Here is a 21854-nt window from a genome sequence, read left to right as displayed (position 1 = left end):
CTGCTCACGAGGATGCGACCGAGGGCCGCCTCTGACGCTCGCACGTCAGCAGGTCGCGTTGCAGCTCCCGCTACGACGAGCTAAGCCCAGCGCAGCTGCAAGACATTCCAGGTCATTTCAGGCAACAGCCTCCCCCCTCCTCCTCCTCTCCTTCCCCATGTGGCAGGGGATGTCTGTCTGACTGTCTGTCTGTCTGCCCACCTGTTCACTGCACTCCCTGTCTTCATGCAGGGCCATCGACCAAGCTGCTGTATGCATCTCCTGGCTGACCCTTTGCCCGTCTGTCTCATCTGTACATTTGCCAATGTGTCTGATATTTTCGTTTGCTCGTCTGTCACTCTGTGTTTGCTTGTAATTTGTCCAACTGTCTGCGTGTGCCTGTCTGTGTGTCAATTTGTCCATCTTGTATTTGGCATCCTGTCAGACGTTCTGTCTGTTCACTTGCCTGTTCATCTACTTGTTGTCTATGTATCAATCAGTCTTTCTACATTCGTTCATGTGTCTGCATTTCTGTTTGTCTTTCCATCTGCCTGTTCGGCTACGTGTCTGTCTGCCCTATATTAAAGACACGTCAAAGACGAAGGGCTACAGCACGCACCACGCAAGGGCATGCCTTTATATGGTCCTTAGTGGGATCTCGCCTGTGTGACTCATAAAAAGGCCTGTGGAAGGAGATCATTACAGAGCTACTTCCGAGCCATCTCTTTTATTCGCACCCCCCCCCGCCGTGCTACAGAGAAATTCCGCCGCGTCAAATGACGAACCGAACTTTATTGATGGCGGTCGTTTGTGACAAGGCTGAGGCCCTCATCTCACGTCGCCCCGAGGACCCCTTAAACGCCCAGTCGTTCATAAAAGCTGAAGGCAGTATAGTACTTTAGTAATAGAGCAAGTGCAGAATAACTTAACCGGAATTGATAGTTTGAAAGCATTTTGCGCGGGGCCCTTGAAAGTGCGGGGCCCGTAGCCAATGTAGCTACTTTTGCTACTGGGATAATCCAGCACTGCCCGGGTCTGAAGGTGTACAGGACGATCTTTGTTTGTCCCTGAGAGGTGCCAGACATTGGCACCTGGCACGGCGGAGCTGTTTGGGCTGGCGCCTCCTCTCACGGCGCACAGTCCGCTCGCTCGCTCCCTGCTGCTGCTGCTGCTGCCTGTCGCTATCGGCCACAAAACCAAAAACCCACCACCGCGTTACAGTAATTGCATTGATTCTTCCTCCGCGGAACGGTATTGACGTGGTATCGCTTTGCAGCAAGGCAGCTCCATTTTAAAATTAACTCCAGCGTGTGCTTCGGATTACATTCGCTTTGCCTTTCGCTTTGGTGCTAATTATAAAAATGCCTTCAATTTCCCCCCACAACCACCACCCCCCCTCGCTGCCCCTCCGCCCGCCCGCTCGCCCGTCCTGTGTGAGCGAGCGAGTGTGGGTTTACAACACAAACACCGGCATCTCATAAATAAACCTTCAAAATGGCATGAATGTGAGGATTGTTTGTTCAACAAATATTTATAGTTTCGCCTATGCTCTTTTTTTTATGAATTTTCTTCACCAGTTCCCACCGCATGTAGCTTTCATGCTCATGTGTCGATAATTACAAAGAAATTAAATTGTACAGCCCCTGCTCAATCCACTGCTGGATGAAGGCCTCCTCTCACTGTGTTGGTCATGGGGACTGTTGGACCATACTTCACCACGCAGGTTCATGAAGAGAGGTGGCCAGGGTGGGGTTCAGATAGCACTCCCCGCTGATGTTAGCCAAGGACAGAAATTTGACTCAAATCACCGAGTTCACAGTGCAATGTGAAAACCACGGTGCTCCATCTATGTAAAAAAAATTGGTGTAAATATTATGTAATAAACTCATGTGCTGTTGTGGACAATTTTGGCTAATCAAATGAAAAACCTCAGTTCCATGGTTCCACGTGACAATAACACACCTTGGCCGTGACCTTCCAGTCTGATATTAGCCAGCAGCATTGGTTTTGACATATTGGCTCTCATCAGCAGAGTCAGGCTTGCTTTACAAAATAAATCCGGATTCGTCAAATGTCATTGTTAAGATCTATCCATGATAATTGGTTTTTTACCCTTCTATCTGGCAACAAAACTGACACATTTTTTTTTATGAGTCATGTTTGCATAGACCACAATACCTGCAGTCATAATGCAAACAAAAAACATAACTCTGATAATGTATGCACTGTCCTTGAAGTTGATTGGTCCACACCCGAGACAGCTTTCCTTAGAGCCTAGTCTCACATGGGTTGGACCAGATGACGCCAAAAGGCACACAACTCAAAGACAATGCACCATCAGAGTATGAGAGCTCGGGGTAAGCATTTACACCATTGGAACCTCATTTGCCAGTAAAAAATATGGTAATTGTTTTTTTACCCTTCTATCTGGCAACAAAACTGACACCTTGACTCTTTGTAAAAAAAGGTGTCAGTTTTGTTGCCAGATAGAAGGGTAAAAAAACAATTATCATATTTTTTACTGGCAAATGAGGTTCCAAAGATCTATCCATGTTAAGCTATGGGGGGGGGCCATCGTCTGTGGCTGGAATTGAACCTTCACTTCTCAGCCAGCAGGCTCAGTGGTCACAGCACTGAACTGTCAAGTGACCGCTGAGCTGGCCCTACCGACGTCCTGGGTTTGAGTCCAGGTCCCAGCCACCTGTAATTAAACCGGGTTCTCAACTGGGGCCTCAGCACATTCACCAATGCCAATGCATATGAAGTCATTGCAATTAAATGTATTTATAATTTTCTTCTTTAAACATTCTAATCATTTAATTAAATATCTTACGTAATATGGCCACATTTAATTTCTTGCGAAATTAAATTTGCGTACATTTTTGAGTGGGGTGGTAAATAAATAAATACATATTCTTAGGTTATTTCAGTAAAGTCACGTAGGTAAAAAATTAAAATTAAAATTATTTTTATTTTACTTTTATTAATTTCAATTTTAATTTTTTACCTACGTGACTTTACCGAAAAAAACTAAGAATATGAATCCTTGCAGTCACGAAAGCTTCAAATCTAGAAATAAATACATGTGTATGCATGTTGCAGTTCTTTTGCACCGTGCTTAGCCAACCGTGCTAATCGGAGGTGCGTGGGAAGAACACCAAACCAAATGAATATACATAAAACTTACTACTGTGGATGCACATTTATTGTCAACACTCGTGGCCATCATTATTAGGAAAGCATAGACGTGCACCTGCTGTTAAATGGACTGAAGTTCTCGTTTAACAATGCTCGCCCAGTATGCGGTAATGCTGCACGCCGAAGAGACCGCCGGTTTCCACCCAAATGTTTCCCCACTCCCAGCTGCTTTCGTTGTTTTTTTATTCTTTTTTCTGAGCACAAGAAAGCGATTGTTAAAAAGTCCACCGCTGATTGCAGCGTGACATCCCCCTGCACTGGCTGCTGTCACGAAAACACGAACCGTATTCTCGGTATATATGACGCACTTCATCTACAATTATTTTAAAGAGGTACTCTGGGGATGCGCCTTATTATAATCCGGTGTGTAGGCCATAAACCTGGCAACTGGACGTGCGAGTTACGATTGCGCTCGGCGTCCAAACTACTCCCCACTCAGTCCATGTGCCACTCAGTCTGCCTACCACTCAGTCCATGTGTCACTCAGTCTGCCTACCACTCAGGCCATGGGCTACTCAGTCCATGTGTCACTCAGTCTGCCTACCACTGAGGCCATGGGCTACTCAGTCCATGTGTCACTCAGTCTGCCTACCAATCAGTCCATGGACTACTCAGTCCATGTGTCACTCAGTCTGCCTACCACTGAGGCCATGGGCTACTCAGTCCATGTGTCACTCAGTCTGCCTACCACTCAGTCCATGTGCCACTCGGTCCATGTGTCACTCAGTCTGACTACCACTCAGGCCACGTGCTGCTCAGTCTGCATACCAATCAGACTATGTGCCACTCGCAAAACATATAGTAGCAAACAATTGCAGAGAATGAATTTTAGGAGGGCTGTACACAAACTCAACACAGATGCGTTATTTAGTTACACGTGGTGACACACACGGCACGGAGTTCATCTCATATGCGTTGCGAGCGGCGTTGCAGCGACGTTGAGACGAGCGGCCGGCACTGCGCTGCCGCGGTGCCGGTCGCTCCGCTCCGTACCAGGCACGGTGCTCCTCCTCGCCGTCCGTGTGACGCTACCGCACGGTCACAGCCCTCTCGATCTTCTTGTTGTTGTTTTTCTAAATGGTGCAAAAGTTGGGAAGGCGCGTTTTACTTTCCCGGGTGGCTTTTGAGCTATAAAATAAGATACAATAGAGCAGTAAAAATCTTGACCTAAAGCTTTCGTGACTGCATGAATTCATGTTCTTTGGGTCTTTCGGTAAAGTCACGTAGAAAGGTTCAAATTAATAAAAATGAAATAAACAAAAACCACAATCGTCATCAGGAGGTTGACGATCGCTTGGATGACGATCGCTTGTGTTGTGATCGAAACGTCGTGTTTTTTGTTTATTTAATTATTTTATTCATTTGAACCTATCTACGTGACTTTTCCGAAAGACCCAAAGAATACAATAGAGCAGTGTTCATGGGGAAGTTGGCGGGGGTCGGAGGGGGAGCGGAGGCAGAGTGGTTCCCGCGCCGCACTATGGACTCGGTGACCTGAGTTCGATTTCCATCCGCGGCGAACATTTGCGGTGACCGGTATCTGAACCGGCCCCGTGCCTCCTAATCCTCACTAGCCCGCACTGACCAGCATGGGGAAGCAGCGCGGGGAAGTATGATCAAACAACCTCCCACGGTTTGACAGAGTGCGGGGAGGCCTTCATCTCACAGTTGATTTACAAAAAGGGCTGTACGGTAAATTATTATTATTTCGTTCGTACAAAAAATTCAATTGTCGTAAATAGTAAGTGGCAGTTATCTGAGCAAAAATTACTTGCGTCGTAAATATAATGCGTAATACCCATTAGTCGAAAAATCTTTTGCTTCATAGTTGTATGCGTCTATATTTTTGCTACGGATAATTTGTTTGATGGTACGCCAATAGTTGTCCACAACAGAACAAGGCGACATTTCATACGTAGGCTTTCGCAACCAATATTACGATTGATAATTATTAGTTTCCTTTGGTTTAGACCGTCCTGTAGGTACGATGTCAATTTTGTTGAAAAGCAAAGCGAAATGTTGGCCTGTTTTGTACGACGTTTCGCTGGAGATTGCATCAAGCATCATGAGGAGTTAACGAAACAAAACGTATTGCGAGTTGGAACACAGATACTGCACGTCTAGAGCAGGAGGTGGGAAACCTGCTGCTCCACAGCCGCATGCGACCCTTTAAGTGACTGTTTCGTGACCGTTATCTAGTAAAGACTCGTATTCACATGCCATGCGGCTCTTGAAATATTGAGGTTTTAATTTTTACAGAATTCGATAAAAATGGCCCTTCTTGTTGTTGTTCTGCTTGCCAGCCCCAGGTCTCGATACGTCTACTGGATACAGACTCGCGTGGACCAAAACATAGACTTCTCTGTCCGAGTGATGCTTGCTGGCGGCGATGTTAATTTTGCGAAACAAAAAAAATTGTTGACGAAAAATATTCATCAACAAAGTGTTCGTGATTGCACTTAGTCGACGTTGAACGTGAATGAACGGAACGGAATCATCAAGCGCGACGGTGACAATTACCGCGATGCGCCAAGCCAGACATGATGGGTGTTCGCTAACTTGCACATGCCCTAACGGCCTGAAAGAGGCCGCACCTGGGGAACTTTGTCTTTGTATTTTCGTAGCTGCTCCGCAACATTACTTCCCCAACAGCCTGTTAAAGGCTACACGGGGTGGCTCTTTGTCTGTGCGTGTATATCAATAAACGTACTCGTATATATAAATATATAAATTACTAATACGGACACTGCTCTTTCCCCGCTTGCATTTCTCCCGCACCGCCAAAGGCAAATGACAACGAGTCGGCAAAGCCAGCGCCACTCCGGACCGAGCCCAGCGCCCCCGGGGGCACCCGGCGCCCGCGCGATCCTCCCGGCAGGCCAGTGAATGATGGCGATGCCGCCGATGCGGCCGGCGCCCCCTCCCCGCCGTCGAGCCGCACCACCGAGGTCCCGTCCTCCTCTGCGCGGCTCCGCGCTGCGACTGCCGCCGCTCGTGCTGGTGGCGGCGGCGGTGGCGGCCTCGTTGCTGTGCGGCGAGGGCCTCGCGGCCTCGGCCACCGGCAGCAACCGGGGCGGCCGCGAGCGGCTCCTGCCGGACCCGGCCTCCTTGTCCGGCGGCCGTCCCCCGCGCGACCAAAAGCGGCCGAACATCATCCTCATCCTCACCGACGACCAGGACGTCGAGCTGGGTAAATCGAGCCCTCGCTCCCCCCCCCCCCCGCGTCCGAGCGTCCCCTCGACCACCCACCCGAGGTGCTCGCGTGAGGCTGTGGTGGAAATGTCACATTCCTTGTGGCAGCGTTGTTGATGCGTCGCTATCGTCTGCAGCAGCAGCAGCAGTAGCCATGGGTAGTCCACTGCTGCATGAAAGCTTCCCTGAGATGTTGTCACCTCTCACAGTTCTGTGATGTAACAATCCGTCTAACGCCTGCTACCGAGCTGATTTCATCGCTCCCATCTCAGCGGTGGATGTCTTCTTAGGGCATGTCTTTCCCCCACCTAGGGCATGTCTCTTTAACCCCTTTGACTGCCACTCCATCATTAGTCTCGACTACTGGACCTCATCGCACTGTCTAGCGACATGTCCCTCTATACACAACAGATAATGTGATGTCTCTAGTGTTGGAGGGATCTTATTAAGTATGGTTAGTAATTGAATGAGAGACTGCCAGGAGATGCCAGGTGTTGTAAGCTTGGGCTGTGAAGTGGCCAGGAGATGCTGGTCCAGATGATGTACTTATGAGTGGAGCTCTTGAGCGTTAACCCCATTATATGTATGATGGGTTTCCATTAAGTTTCCTTCCAAATTACAATCACTCTCTCTTACAGAATTTTCCAAGCATTCAAATGCAAAATTGAGGCTTTTCCTTGGTAAATGAACATCATCATCAAGTAATTAATTTCCTATCTACTTCTAGACAAAGGCCATCTCACCCTGTCCCCAATACCTCACGACTCTCGCAGTGCCGACGATCGTTCTTAGATTTGGCTGTGCATATATTGCAAGTTCGATTCGTGGATTCGGCAAAGCGCGGCACGAGTTTTGCGAGGTGCTGGCGGGTCAGTGGGAGGTGGGTGGCGGGGTTGGGGGGGGGTGTACCCTGGCAGTCGCCTACACAGCTGCTCGCATTTGCTAGGTTTCGCAATCATGAGCTAATCGAGCCGGGTTAGTGTTGTTGAAGGTTGTCCGCGGCAAAAAGGCACTCAAAATATTCTGGGAAATGGGAGTCACTCGACAAGTGGTGGAGAGAACAAATTATCTGTAAATTCCGGGTTTTTGTGGAGCATGCATGTGTGTAAGGCAACACTGTACGAATTTCCCGTTCCACGGGGCGGGTTTCGGATTTAAACAATTTGCATTTACCATTTTCAGATTTTTTTGAGTTTTTTCAAGGATTGCTTTGGATATTTTATTGGATGTTCGCGACGTTTGCATCGCGCGCTCGTGCAGCGACGTCACACGATGTCACGTGATGCCGCTTTCGCGGCTACCCGGTTCCCCCGGGGGCCCAGGGCTCGGTCCAGAGTGGCGCCGTAGGAGTGAACGAAATGGCAGTGCCGCACAAGCACAAACAAAGTCACCGGCGCCTCTAAGTTCAAGCATCGTCACAAGCCTCGGCCTCATGACATTGTCTCTGACATACGGCACTGGAAATTTCAATGTGCTGATTATTATTCTTGATTAATAACACTGCCGTGGCCTTAATATATAGCACGCGGTGTTTCGGGAAATGGCCCTCCTTCACAGCAACATAAATAGAGGGGCCAGAGAGAAAGAAACGAGACTGTGCAATGCGTACACCACGTCAGTAATACGGGTCACTTGTGGCTCTCAGCTAAATTCAATACAAGCCAAAAATTTCTGGATCGTCTGAAATGTCAAATCGAGGCCTTCCCATGGGAAATTAATGACCCAGATAAAATGGCTGGTGGCAATTTCTCACCAAATGTGCTAAACACAAATTTAGACCGGCGCACTTCTCGCCGTGTGAATTTGTTTGGGGACGTGCGGGAATTCCCACACATCGACACGCGCAACCCCCATCTGCTCGGCGACGCGGTTCACCGGTTAATGTTTTTTGTTCTGCCTTCCCACTCTCCGCCATCGTTCGTCTCGTGCCAGGCTCGATGCTGGTGATGAACAAGACGCGGCAGCTGATGGAGCGTGGCGGCGCCCACTTCACCAACGCGTTCGTCACGACGCCCATGTGCTGCCCGTCGCGCTCCTCCATGCTCACGGGGAAATACTCGCACAACCACGACGTGTACACCAACAACGAGAACTGCTCCTCGCCCTCCTGGCAGGCGGCGCACGAGCCCCGCACATTCGCCGTGCACCTGAGCCGCGCCGGCTATCGCACAGGTGAGGCCAGGGTAGAGCTCCCGATACAAACCACCCGAGGCCTGACCCATAGAAGTGAGACAGGGATAGAGCTCGTGTCCTGAGCCTTGGACTAATCCATACAGGTGAGGCAGGGATAGAGCTCGTGCCTTGAGCCTGGGCCTAATACAGGTTAGGCAGGGATGGAGCTCGTGTCCTGAGCCTGGGTGTAACCCATACAGGTGAGACAGGGATAGAGCACGTGTCCTGAGCCTGGGTGTAACCCGTACAGGTGAGACAGGGATACAGCTCGTGCCTTGAGCCTGGGCCTAATACAGGTGAGACAGACCGTAGCCATGGAGTCAACATTTGGGGGGACCAAATCTTCCAGGGGGTCTGGAGGTCCCGCCCCAGAAAAAAATTCTAAATTTGAAAACGAATTTCGTGCCATTTCCTGCCTAGAATATAAAAAAAATCACTAACACATAGGATGGACTTTTTATTTTATTTTTTACAATAATGTCTCATAGTGTATTGTATTACATTGCTCTGTTTTTTTCTTTTTTACCTTTTCTTGTTTCATTGTATGTAATGGCAGAGATTAGAGATCCATAAAGTACAACCATAACCACAATCATATAAACAGAAATCTATTTTATAGGGATATATTGAGGGGACATTTTGAGCATATTTGAATATGGGGGGGGCGGGATGTCTCAATAAATAGTATAATTACGGCCTTGCAGGTGAGACAGGGATAGAAAACCGGCTCTGAGCTTGACTCTAAGTCATACAGCTGAGACTGGGATAGAATACCTTATTTGAATCTGACTCTATCTCTGTCTAAGCCTAGTCCATGCAGGTGAGCATCTGCCCAGACATTGACCCGTACAGGTGAGGCAAGGCCTGCCCAGACACCGTCTCCTAAACCCAATCCCTCGGACATGCTGATGAACCATACCTTTAGCGCCTGAGTCGAAGCGCGCGCAATAACAGCTGAGTGCCTCCCCAACCCTCACTCATATGTCTAGTACTTGTGTGTGTACGTGTGGGTGCTAGTCGCTAGTGACCCGAGTTCGATTCCAGCTCACGGCCAACATCAGTGACGATTATCTGAACTGGTCCTGGGCCTCCCCTGGGTCGACAGCCTCAAATGGGTATCTGGTGTGGTGTGTAAATATCACCACTGGGGAGACAAAGGCGGCCGGGCGTGGTGCTGGCCAACCCACCCCCTTGTGTGCCGTGCCAGCCTTCATAGGTGCTCGCTAACAGCACTTGCCCCTACAGTCTGTTAAGGCTATGCGGGGGATCTTTGTGTTTGTGTGCGCGCGCGTGTGTGCAGGCTTCTTTGGCAAGTACCTGAACGAGTACAACGGGAGCTACGTGCCGCCCGGCTGGCGCGAGTGGCTCGGCCTCGTCAAGAACTCGCGCTTCTACAACTACACGCTGAACCACAACGGTGTTCGCGAGAAGCACGGAGCCCACTACCCCTCGGTGTGTGTGGTCAAGTGTGTGTGTGTGTGTGATCAGGTGTGTGAGTGTGTGTGTGTGTGGTCAAGTGTGTGAGTGAGTGTGTGGTCAAGTGTGTGAGTGTGTGTGTGTGTGGTCAAGTGTGTGTGTGTGTGATCAGGTGTGTGAGTGTGTGGTCAAGTGTGTGAGTGTGTGTGATCAGGTGTGTGAGTGTGTGTGGTCAAGTGTGTGAGTGTGTGTGTGAGTGGTCAAGTGTGTGTGTGAGTGGTCAAGTGTGTGAGTGTGTGTGTGGTCAGGTGTGTGAATGTGTGTGTGAGTGGTCAAGTGCGTGTCCACAGGTGTTGCTTCGGGCCAGATACCTCAGTCAGTCAACTCATGGCACCTGGGTCTGTCTCGTGACCTCCTGCCAACGGGTGTTTGACACTTCACGTGGCCTTAAAGTGCACTTAGCCAGGCACAAGCGCCGTGGTGACTTTACCGCCACTTAATGATGAATGGCGGTTATTGTTGTTGTCCATGCGTGCGTGTGTGGGGGAGCGGTGACGCAGTGGTTAGCGCATCCGGTGACCCGAATGCGATTTTCCTCCCACAACGAACACCAGCGACGATTATCTTCTTTGGCCTGCCCTACATCCACTCGGCCTCAAATGAGATGGTGCGTTGTGTAAACATCGCAGCTAGGCAGACAAAGGCTGACGGGCGTGGTGCAGGCCACCCATCCCTTTGTGTGCCATGCCGGCCTTCATAGGTGCTCACTAACAGCACAGTTTGTAAAGGTTATACGTGGATTTTTGTGTGTCTTGTTTCGTTGAATCTGTATCAGTGTTTGTGCATGTTTGTGTGTGTATCCGCGTGATTGATACGGGTCTAAGACAGATGTCAGGGTGTTGACTTCGCAACCATGAGATCCCTGGTTCAAATTTGGATTTCAGCCACTTGTGATACCTTCAGTTGTCTAGTGCAGTGAGTTGATGCTCTCAGTCCAGCTGCTACTGGTTCTACACATTTGGATATTCACTGATTTCCACATCCTCTAACAGAGGCAGTACACCGCGCACGTGTGCACATGGACGGGTGTTTTAAAATCCAGTTCATTAGCGTGAGAGAATGCTCCCGTTAATGCAGTTGTCACGATTGCAGCCAGATTTTGCTTTGTGCATTACGATACGGCCCATTGCCCCTGCGAACGGCACTCTGGATATTTCTTGCCGTTTGCGACGCCCCCCCCAGGACTACTTGACGGACCTCATCACGAACGAGAGCGTGAGCTTCTTCCGAGCGTCGCGGCGGACGTACCCGGGCCGCCCCGTGCTCATGGTGCTGAGCCACGCGGCCCCGCACGGCCCCGAGGACTCGGCCCCGCAGTACTCGGAACTCTTCCCCAACGCGTCCACGCACATGTACGCACGCCTCCTACACGCGCCACGCGCACGTGACGCACAGGTGCATGCCAAGACACCGGTACCCACCGTTCGCCACTAAGTGGCGGTGACGCGTCACTGTGGAGCCTGTGCCAGGCCAGGTGCACTTTGGAGCCACGTGAAGTGTCGAAGGCTTTGCTGACAAGACGTCACGGGACAGACCCAGGTGCCATGGGTTGGCTGATTCAGATGGCTGGCAGATGCACCACCTGTGCTCCTTATTGTGCCAACCTGATGCATTTTAGCCGCCCAGTGTTCCACTGTTTGTTATGAGCGTCGCTCCTCTGCCGTCCGTTGTTGTTGGAGGGCGACTGCCTCCAACTGACCATTAGTGACCTTTACGAGCAACCTTCATAAAGGCCGATCTTGACGCCGCTGGTATGCGTCTTCGGCAAGTCCACTCAGCTCCACATCGTTCCGTACTGTGTACATATACAGGCACACAAACTCACAGCCTGACAATACAGCAGGAAATTAGAGCCACTGCTACTCAGGCCTCATTCAGAACGCATCCACGCACGTGTACATGCATGACTTCTACATGCAGGAATTCTACATACATGTACGCATGCGTTGTGCGTGCATGACTTATACATGATAGGCATATATATACACAAAGACAAAGATCCCCAGAATAGCTTTAACAGGCTGTAGGAGCAAGTCGTGTTAGCCAGCACCTATAAAGGTCGGCACAGCACATGAGAGGGTGGGTGGCCAGCGTCTCCCTAGTGGCGATGTTTACACACCTCACGAGGTACTCATTTGAGGCCGAGTCAACCTAGGGAAGGCCCAGGACCTGTGCATATATTCGTCACTGTTATTGGTCGTGAGCGGCAATCGAACGTAGGTCACTGGGTTCGTAGCACAGCGCATGAACCACTGAACTACTGATCCCCACACTTAGTCTTTGCAACCACTACTCACACACGTACGCTACACACGTGTAAATACGCAAGTGAGCACCTATGAAACCTGGCGCGACTCAGCAGTGGTTGGTGGGGTGACTGCCAGGCACACCTGACCACCATCATCTCCCCTGCACCGCGGTATTTATTTTCTGGCTGAGTCGACCTAAGGGTGTGGGGGTGGAGGGGCGGGGCGGGGGCGGTGGTAGGCCTGCATGCAAGCGCAGGTGGCGGCTTCGGCTGTGGAGAGCGAGCTACCGGCTAGGCACCGGGCGCCGTGACGCCGCTTCTGTACGTGCGGCGTCGACGAAGGGCGCGCGGGACGAGCCGTTTCAAATATTAAACAAGCGTACAACATCGCGACGGCCCATCACACGCACGGTTGACATCCTCTTTTATGAAGGCGTTTGGCAATTTTCCAAATATTTTCTGTCGTGGGTTTTTTTTTCCAGTCCTGACCCACATTATGTTGAACACCCAAGCCGCCTCCACCCCGCGACGTCCTGTCCCAATTCGCTGCTGGCGGTTCACAGCGGCGAAAAAAAAAAAATCGGCAACCGTGACCCTTTAAGCGCACTCATAAAAGAGGACCTGACCCCTTAAAGCATTGCAGAGAAAGCACCGGCGACCCTTTGCGAAGGGAACAATCGTTCGGGGGGCACAGGGCGGGATGGTACACAATCTCGCAGTATGCCAGTCCTTGAGTAGCGCGTTCCCACACGTGCACACTCACACACACTCACATGCACACACGCACGCACACGTGCGCGTGCACAACGTGCGGAGGTGTGGGATGAGCGGCTTTGGGGTAAAAATAAAAAGGGGGTGGGGGGGGGAGGCTGGTGTATACTTCCTTGTGCTCGCGCACCAGCTGTCACTTCCGATTACGACGAACGAGATGGGCTGCTGCTCGCAAAGATTTCGAGTTAGGGATGCATGGACGGCCTGCGGTGGTCATACTGCTAGTGGCCACCTGTAACCCAGCACCGTTGGAGGCAGCAGCGAGAGCTGGCGTGTCGCAGGAATGCTGTGAAACTCCCGATCTGTCGGCGTCGAGGCAGGTGCTGCGCGATGGTTTGCCAGGAGTACGCGTTACAGGAAAGTGCGGACTAATATCATCCGTTCCTTCTCAGCGGGATAGAGTGTTACTCCCTTGGGTTTTCTCTGGATGCTCTGGTTTGCCCACATCAGTACCCAACTGCCCCCAACCCGGGCAAGCTAACGATGCACCCAGCGGACCGAAGTCTGCGAGCCCCAACTCCACGACGAATCCCGGTCTCGCCACCACACTCATTAATCGGCCGATGACACCTTGATATACAGAGGATCGCAGAGCTTGGGCGATTGCTGTAGCCAGCTCACCACTTTGACTGCCGCCTTCCAACCTGTCTGTGGTTCCTCGTGCCGAGTTGTCCACTCTCTCTCCGAGAGGTGAGCGCAATACTGTGTGCCATGTTACGACAAGTTTGCATTATTCATTTTGATTAATATGGCTTTCCTGCAGGTCCGTGTCATTTTTTTCAACGTTATTGCCTTTGTACGCACGCGTTGTTGTTTTTTTCCTTCATCTGGGTTTTCCGGTTTCCTCCCACACACAGAACCGCGCCTTACAATGGCATTGGCCAAATATCCCAATGCAGGACACTCCAACCAATTAGTTTTTTTTTTAATACTGGTTGAAATATTCCAGGATAAATAAATAACAGCGTCAGTATACAGTTTTGAGCGCTGTAACGCGCTATTTTAATGGTGAATGTCTTTATTGCAGTGTGATCTCTTCAATCAATACTCTGAATCGCTCAGTAGTTGGCATTAAACGCTGCTGAGCCCAACTTCCAAATGACTAAAGTCTTAAGTAATAACAAATACAATCACGGTCCCAAAGTAAGATCTTGATTTTAAGCTTTTGTGACTGCAGGAATCCATACTCTTTGGTTCTTTCGTTAAAGTCACGTAGGCATAAAATAAAATCAATCACGACGTTTCGGGCACAACAAAAGCGTCCGTCATCAGCTTTTCCCACCGGATGATGGACGCTTGTGTTGCGCCCGAAACGTCGTGATTTATTTTATTTTATACCTACGCGACTTTACCGAAAGAACCAAAGAGTAAGATCTTGATGTTACAGCTGACATCTGGAAAAAAGAATGACATCGAGACACCACTGGTATTTGGTCATGCGGCCACCATATCAGCAACAGATGTGTGGGGTTCGTAGCCCAATAACACCACCCTCCCTACAGCTCTCACGCCACTACTAAGCAGTCTTGCAGCAGCAATTCCCATGGCAGTGACACCACCGCACTCGCCCCCAGCTCAATGCACATCCTTCTGCCACCGCTGCGCGTGTCCCCGTGCGCCCACGACCCTGCTCACCCGCCGTGGCCCCCCGTGACCCCACTCTGACCTTTCCGTGACCCCCCCTGTGACCTTTCCGTGACCCCTACCCTTGTGCCCCCCCCCCACCCCCCGCCGTGCAGCACGCCGAGCTACAACCTGGCGCCCAACCCCGACAAGCACTGGATCCTGCGCTACACGGGGCCCATGATGCCCATCCACATGGAGTTCACCAACCTCCTGCAGCGGCGGCGCCTGCAGACGCTCATGTCCGTGGACGACTCCGTGCAGCGCGTGAGCGAGCGAGCGAGCGACCCAGGCGAAGTCGTGCAGGCGCGAGCGCGCGGCGGTCGTGCAACTGAGACCGAGTCGTGCATGTGGCGAGCAGTAGTGTCGCGGTTAGCGCACTTCGCTATTAACCCGCAGGCCCGAGTTCGATTCCTGGTCACGGCCAACGCCAGTGACCATTGTCTGAACCTGTTATGGGCCTCCCTTAGGCCGACTCAGTCTAAAAATTAGTACCTGGTACAATGTGCAAACATCACCACTAAGGAGACAAAGGCGGCCTGGGCATAGTGCTGGCCACCCACCCTCTCGAATGCTGTGCCAGCCTTCATAAGTGCTCGCTAACAGCCCTCAAAAGTCTATAAAGGATATATTGGGGATTTTTGTCTTTGCTAACTGCACTTGCCCCAACAGCTTGTGAAGGCTACACGGGGGGGGGTCTTCTTTGTCTTTGTGCGCGCAGATTCTGGACACGCTGGAGGAGAGCGGCGAGCTGGAGAACACGTTTGTCATCTACACGTCCGACCACGGCTACCACCTGGGCCAGTTCGGCCTCGTCAAGGGCAAGTCCATGCCCTACGAGTTCGACATCCGCGTGCCCTTCTACGTGCGGGGGCCCGGCGTCGCTCCGGGGTCCACGTACGTACACTCCGCTCCGGGTTTCTCTCCATCTCTCTCTCCGACCCGCGCATGCACAACTCGGTCGCCTGCTCACTTGATAAAGATAATGAATTGTTTTTTAATGAGTCGTCCTCCTGTACGTTGGAGGGGGGTGGGTGATGGGGGGGGGGGAGGGTGCATCTCAGAGCGCTTAAAAAAGTATAATTTATTTTATTATGGATATCACACGCAGCGTAATAACCAGGGTGACCCGCCTGACTCGAACCGTGAACCTCTGCAACAAGCGGCGACTGCGCTACCGCAGGGTCGCGTCGCCTGGTGTTCTGCCCTTCGCTTTGGAGGCAGCGTTATTGATGAACGTGTTGAGCTTGTTACGTGTGCACGTGCGTCACTGCCATTGCAGAATTACTTAATCTGGTAATTTGATCGCCTGGTCAACTGACAATTAAATGGCCTGATGACCTGGCCATGAGCTAGCGTAGTTGGACCCTTTACTTTCCCAGCGATAACTTAATAATACTATTTTTCCAGACGTTCCTACATTGGGATGTTTTGGCCAATACCATCAGTGAACGTCTGGCGTGTGGGAGCAAATTAAAGTAACGGTGATATCATACGGCATGCAGGATCGGTTACACTCAAAGCTCCGCACAGATCGATTTGGGAATCCATTGCTTTCCTTCCGTCTCCTAGCCGCACCTCACAGCCTGGCCGTCATTATTTTTCACCCGTTGCCTAATTACCGCCAGTCGCTCTCTCCTCATTTCTTCTTCTCTCCCTCTCCCTCCCCTCCTTCGTGGGCCGGCACGGGCTCAAAGCAACGACCTCCTGGGTTCGATTCCTGCCTCGGGTGCCTTTCTGTGTGGAGTTTGTATGTTCTGCCCCCGCCTCCGCCTGCCCGCCCGCCCCCCGTTCTGGATTGGTTTCCAACGGGTTCTCCAGTCTCCTCCAAGAGTTAAAAATAAAAATAAAGTAACTGATATTTGCCAAACGTCCCCAATGCTACCAAACGACATGAAAATTACTCTAAAACTTGGCAGGATCCGCACCTCTGATTTCCTGCACGTCCCATTAACATGGTGGGCTCCGTACGGTGCGACAAAAGCTCAAAACACATACAGGTCCCTCCTGGAACAGAGCATTGAGGCTCGGAGAGACTTTCCTGGTAGAGAAAACAAGCGTGTTAATACAATTTTCTCTCTCTCTCTCTCCCTTCCCTCTGCTGTTATTTTCGGTCTTAGACCACCGCTCGGGGCTGCTTCGGTCCCACCCGATTACCCCGGCAGTCGCGTCGATCCTGCGGGTCCCGGCTCTGTTTTTACGTTCGCGTTGTTGAAAATATGAATACAAATTTTTTTGTTTTTCTTTCAAAATCGCCGAGCTCACCAGTCACAAGCAATTACTCGCCGCGCAATCGCCTCCAGGAGGGCGCAGGCAGCGGCGGCGCAGGCCACGCGCGCGCTGGGACGCTGCATCACTCCCTCCCTCTCTCTCTGTCTCTCGTACCGCGGGTGACCTTTGCGCCCCGAGTCATTAGCGAGCGGTGGCGGGAAGGCAATGCTCAACGCCGGCCTCCCGATAAATCCGCGTGCAAATCGATGCACGGGAGCCACAAATCTGGTCCGCGCCAGCGACTCCGGTAATGAAATCAGCTGATCGGTCACGCGGGCCGGGCGCTCGTTCTGCACCGGGCCCTGACAAACATCGTTTTCTTCTCTTTGGAACGAGGAAGCGGGGGGGGGGGGGGGTCTGGGTGGGTGGCCCTGGTTTATTTTACACAGATTGAAAAATGTCTCTCTCCATCTTCCCAAGGTTAATCTCGCACACCCAATGCTGTCTCATTTCCAGCATGATATTGATTTTCTTAGATTTTTGGGGGAGGAACAGTTTTTCAATTTTAATATTTTCATCTTTTGGTTTCCTTTGCTTTAATCGATTTTTTTTTGTTTAGAAGTTTTAATGTATATATTCTTAGGTTTTTTGTGGTTAATTTGGATTAATTCATTTTCTATTAATGTTTTTTTTTTCACGTGGAATATTTTTTTATGATTGTATATGCGAATTGGAGCAATTATTTCCCCCCCGGCAATGCCGTTAATTGTTACGATTCTGCTTGGTGACTCAAATGAAATGTTTTACATTTGTTTTATGTTTTACATTTCATTTGAATAACGCCTCCAGTGGCAGCGAGACTCACCATGAACCCATAACGTACAACATATACAAATCTCAAGACGCACGCGGTGCACAAATAACAACAGCAAAACCTCAACGCATCCGTCAATACTTAGACAAGTGCGATTGGCAAATGTGTGGGGTGTTTTTGTCATCAAAAATTAATGAACGGATGCAATGTTAATACATACTCGTGGAACAAAAGACTTTTGTTTTGGCTTCATGATGTCACCCGTGATCATCCGAGATCAAAAAACGCAATCAAATGTGTGACTGAGACGGCAGCAGAGAGGGAGACGATAGAGCGGCTTAATTGCTTCGTTACTCCCCCTCTCCCCTCGTGTGCATGGGGTTTTCTCCGAACTTTCCAGTTTCCTGCCGCACGAGGCCAGACACTCACGAATGGAATGGGCCAAACATCCCAATCCAGGACTCTCCTGCAAAGAGTCTTGAGTTTCAATGAGGCCCTCCTGGCGAAATCATTCGCGTTACTTTTTACGATATGAACACGTTTGAATTCCGATTTAAAGCTTTCGTGACTGCAGGCATTCATCTTCTTGGTTCTTTCGGTAAAGTCGGGGAGACAGACCTGGTCTTCACCTGAGAACGGCTGCTTGCGTTGTGGCCGAAACGTTGTGAGAATTATTTTATTATGTTTTATTTTTATAATTTTATTATTTCCCTTCTACGTGACTTTACCGAAAGAGCCAAGAAGACGTTTGAATTCATAATTTAATCGAACAAAAACATACGCACGTTTATATGGCTGTGCTGGAATGATCAGCACACTGGGACCTGCGTACCAGAGGTCGCCGGCACGATGTCCACCCACAGTGAATCGGCAGGTCGCGTGCGGTGGAGTAGAGCGTGGGTACTCCCAACTGGCGAGCGTGGAAGAGTAGGCCAAAAATAGCATCTACAGGGGCTCACTGGGGCTCCCTCTAATGCCAGCAGTGACGTAAGCGAGCAATTGCATGGCTGCGCCTTGATCTACCTCATTTGTGGGGGAATAGTAACTTTCCGCAGCACAAATGTATTTTCTTCATATCTTGTTATTCAATAATCTTTGTTAATCATAATAAATAATTAACTATTCTAAAGCGCCTTGCACCCGGAGATAACAAGGCACTCTACAAACAAAGACAAACATCCCCCGTATAGCCTTAACAGACTGTTGGGGCAAGTGATGTTAACGAGCACCTATGAAGGCCAGAACGGCACACGAGGGGGTGAGTGGCCAGCACAACGCCCGGCCGCCTTTGTCTCTCAACTAACGAAGTTTACACACCGCACCAGGTACTCATTTGAGGCTGAGTCGACCTAGGGGAGGTCCAGGACTGGTTCAGATAATCGTCACTGGTGTTGCCCGTGAGCGGAAATAAAACTCGGGTAGCCGGGTTCATAGCGCGGCGTGCCAACCACGACACTACCTCTCCCCAAACACACACAAACGCATGCTCACACCACTACAATCCAACCCAAAATCAAAGGTTTCAGGAAATAGAAAAGGCCTTTAGAAAGAAGTTGCGTCTCGAGGCGCGGATTTGAATAAAACGAGGGGGGAGTCGGCAGAGAGAGCGTCCAGTGGCAGTGAAGTCCACAGCCTGGGGCCACACAGATCTTTTTTGAAAACAACACCTTTACAATGTATTTATTTTTCTTTCTCCTGCGACCACCACCACCGCCACCGGAGCGGTAAACTCTTTACTTGAACAACACGTGGTTCCGGTTGCCTCGACCTTTCGCTAAACGATGGCGGTGGCTCGGGAACAAAGTCAGTGGCTAAATGAAGTCGGTGGCTAAACGATGTCAGTGGCTAAACGAAGTCGGTAGCTAAACGAAGTCAGTGGCTAACTTAAGTCGGTGGCTAAACGAAGTCAGTGGCTAAATTAAGTCGGTGGCTAAACGATGATGGTGGCTAAACGAAGTCAGTGGCTAAATTAAGTCGGTGGCTTAATGAAGTCAGTGGCTAAATTAAGTCGGTGGCTAAACGATGATGGTGGCTAAACGAAGTCAGTGGCTAAACGATGGTGGTGGCTAAACGATGATGGTGGCTAAATGATGGCAGTGGCTAAACGAAGTCGGTGGCTAAACGAAGTCGGTGGCTAAATGAAGTCGGTGGCTAAACGATGATGGTGGCTAAATGAAGTCGGTGGCTAAATGAAGTCGGTGGCTAAACGATGGTGGTGGCTAAATGAAGTCGGTGGCTAAATGAAGTCGGTGGCTAAACGAAGTCAGTGGCTAAACGATGGTGGTGGCTAAACGATGATGGTGGCTAAACGATGATGGTTGCTAAACGATGATGGTGGCTAAACGATGATGGTGGCTTAACGATGTCGGTGGCTAAACGATGATGGTGGCTAAACGATGTCGGTGGCTAAACGATGAAGGTGGCTAAACAATGATGGTGGCTAAACGATGGCAGTGGCTTAACGATGTCGGTGGCTAAACGATGGCGGTGGCTAAACGATGATGGTGGCTAAATGAAGTCGGTGGCTAAACAATGGTGGTGGCTAAACGAAGTCGGTGGCTAAACGAAGTCGGTGGCTAAACAAAGTCAGTGGCTAAATGAAGTCAGTGGCTAAACGAAGTCGGTGGCTAAACGATGGTGGTGGCTAAACGAAGTCGGTGGCTAAATGAAGTCGGTGGCTAAACGATGTCGGTGGCTAAACGATGTCGGTGGCTAAACGATGTCGGTGGCTAAACGATGTCGGTGGCTAAACGATGATGGTGGCTAAACGATGGCGGTGGCTAAACGATGTCAGTGGCTAGCCAATGGCGGTGTCTCAGCGGCGGCGTGGTGGGGATTACCGCTGACCTCGCCAGGCGACCCCAATTTGTCCGCGGGATATCGCGAGAGAAGGGGATAGGTGGGACGGCTGGGATTTAGCCATGCATCTTCTCCCCATTTCACTCTTATCTTAATGAAAACGCCGGCAACCACCGACCGCGGGAAAAATTGCCGCCCCAAACGAAGGTTCCTGGGGAAAAAAAAAAAAAAGGTCTAATCTGCAAACGGAACTCTATTGAAACACGTTTTTACAGGAAAGACAGATGAAGGGCACTGAAAATCCTTAGACGAACGGGACATGAAAAATGTGTATTAGGTGAAGGTAAAGGCGGAGCGCTGCAATGTCTTGCTCAAGCCACTGCTAGCTAAAGGGGCCTCCACTAGGGGGAGCTCTGGAGAACCAGTCTGAAGGGATAAATGTTGGCCTACTCTTCCACACTGGCCAGTCGTGTAGCCCACGACCGCTGTTGGGTGGACAGACGTGGAGGTGCGTGGGGAGGATTTAAGAAACCTGCACCATTGTTTCAACCGCCACGCACGGGAGATTGAATCAAATCGGCGACCTTTGATTTGCAAGTTCAGCGTACTGACCGCGTTCTGACGACACTCGACGTGGCTATCGAAGCCGCGGACCTCCAGTGACTCGTCGTGTAACGCGTGCGTGTCAACTAAACGTGTGCCTGGTGCGTGTGCGCGTGCGGGGAGCGGTAGTGCGGCGGTTAGCGCGCCGCGCTACGAGCCTGGCGCCCCGAGTTCGATTCCCGCTCACGGCCAACACCGGTGACGATTATCCGAACCGGTTCTGGGCCTCCCCTGGCACTGCGTGCAAAGGCGGCCGGGCGTGGTGCCTGGCCGCCTTCCTGCGCCGTGCCGACCTTCACAAGTGCTACTCGCCTACAGTCCATTAAAGGCTACACGGCGGGGGGGGATCCTTGTCCTTGCGTGTGCGCGAGCAGCGTCCCCCAGATTGCGCTCAACATCGACCTGGCGCCGACGATGCTGGACATGGCCGGCCTGGACATCCCCGGCGACATGGACGGACGCTCGCTGCTCAAGCTGCTGCGGCGCAGCGACCGCCCGAGCAACAGGTGGGCGCGCGCTCACACAGCGCACCACGTCGAGCGGAGTTCAAAGGTCGAGCGTGCTTGAAGGCGGCAAAAGAGTGAGGCTCGGGGATTTGTTAAAACAGTGCGGAGGTCAAAGGTGGCCAATGTAGACATACATGCATCTCGACGGAGGACAACAAAAGCCCTTCTTGGATCGAGCCCACAAACAATAACGTCGCCATGTCCCACGTTCCCTAAGCAGCTTTGGTCAGTCAATCAATCAATCCCTTCGCGGCAAAACTGA

At 50.9% G+C, this 21854-nt stretch overlaps 1 protein-coding gene across 6 annotated transcripts in view; it reads left to right on the top strand.

Moving 5' to 3' along the window:
• The window catches only part of LOC133353381 (extracellular sulfatase Sulf-2-like), a 155816-nt gene that overhangs the window by 103583 nt on the left and 30379 nt on the right, over positions 1 to 21854 (top strand). For all 6 annotated transcript variants that reach the window (XM_061569588.1, XM_061569584.1, XM_061569586.1 and 3 more), the window contains 7 exons: positions 5964 to 6367; positions 8302 to 8541; positions 9842 to 9993; positions 11200 to 11369; positions 14776 to 14926; positions 15381 to 15556; positions 21461 to 21592. In XM_061569588.1, coding sequence (XP_061425572.1) covers positions 6064 to 6367; positions 8302 to 8541; positions 9842 to 9993; positions 11200 to 11369; positions 14776 to 14926; positions 15381 to 15556; positions 21461 to 21592 — 1325 coding nt within the window. In that variant the 5' untranslated portion in view covers positions 5964 to 6063. The remainder of the gene's footprint in view (positions 1 to 5963; positions 6368 to 8301; positions 8542 to 9841; positions 9994 to 11199; positions 11370 to 14775; positions 14927 to 15380; positions 15557 to 21460; positions 21593 to 21854) is intronic.

The sequence above is a fragment of the Lethenteron reissneri genome, chromosome 43 (genome assembly GCF_015708825.2).
Source record: "Lethenteron reissneri isolate LAM-NWPU_2019-01 chromosome 43, ASM1570882v1, whole genome shotgun sequence".
Lineage (NCBI taxonomy): Eukaryota > Metazoa > Chordata > Hyperoartia > Petromyzontiformes > Petromyzontidae > Lethenteron > Lethenteron reissneri.
Note: the sequence above shows the minus strand (reverse complement) of the source record. Positions and strands in the feature narration are given on the sequence as shown.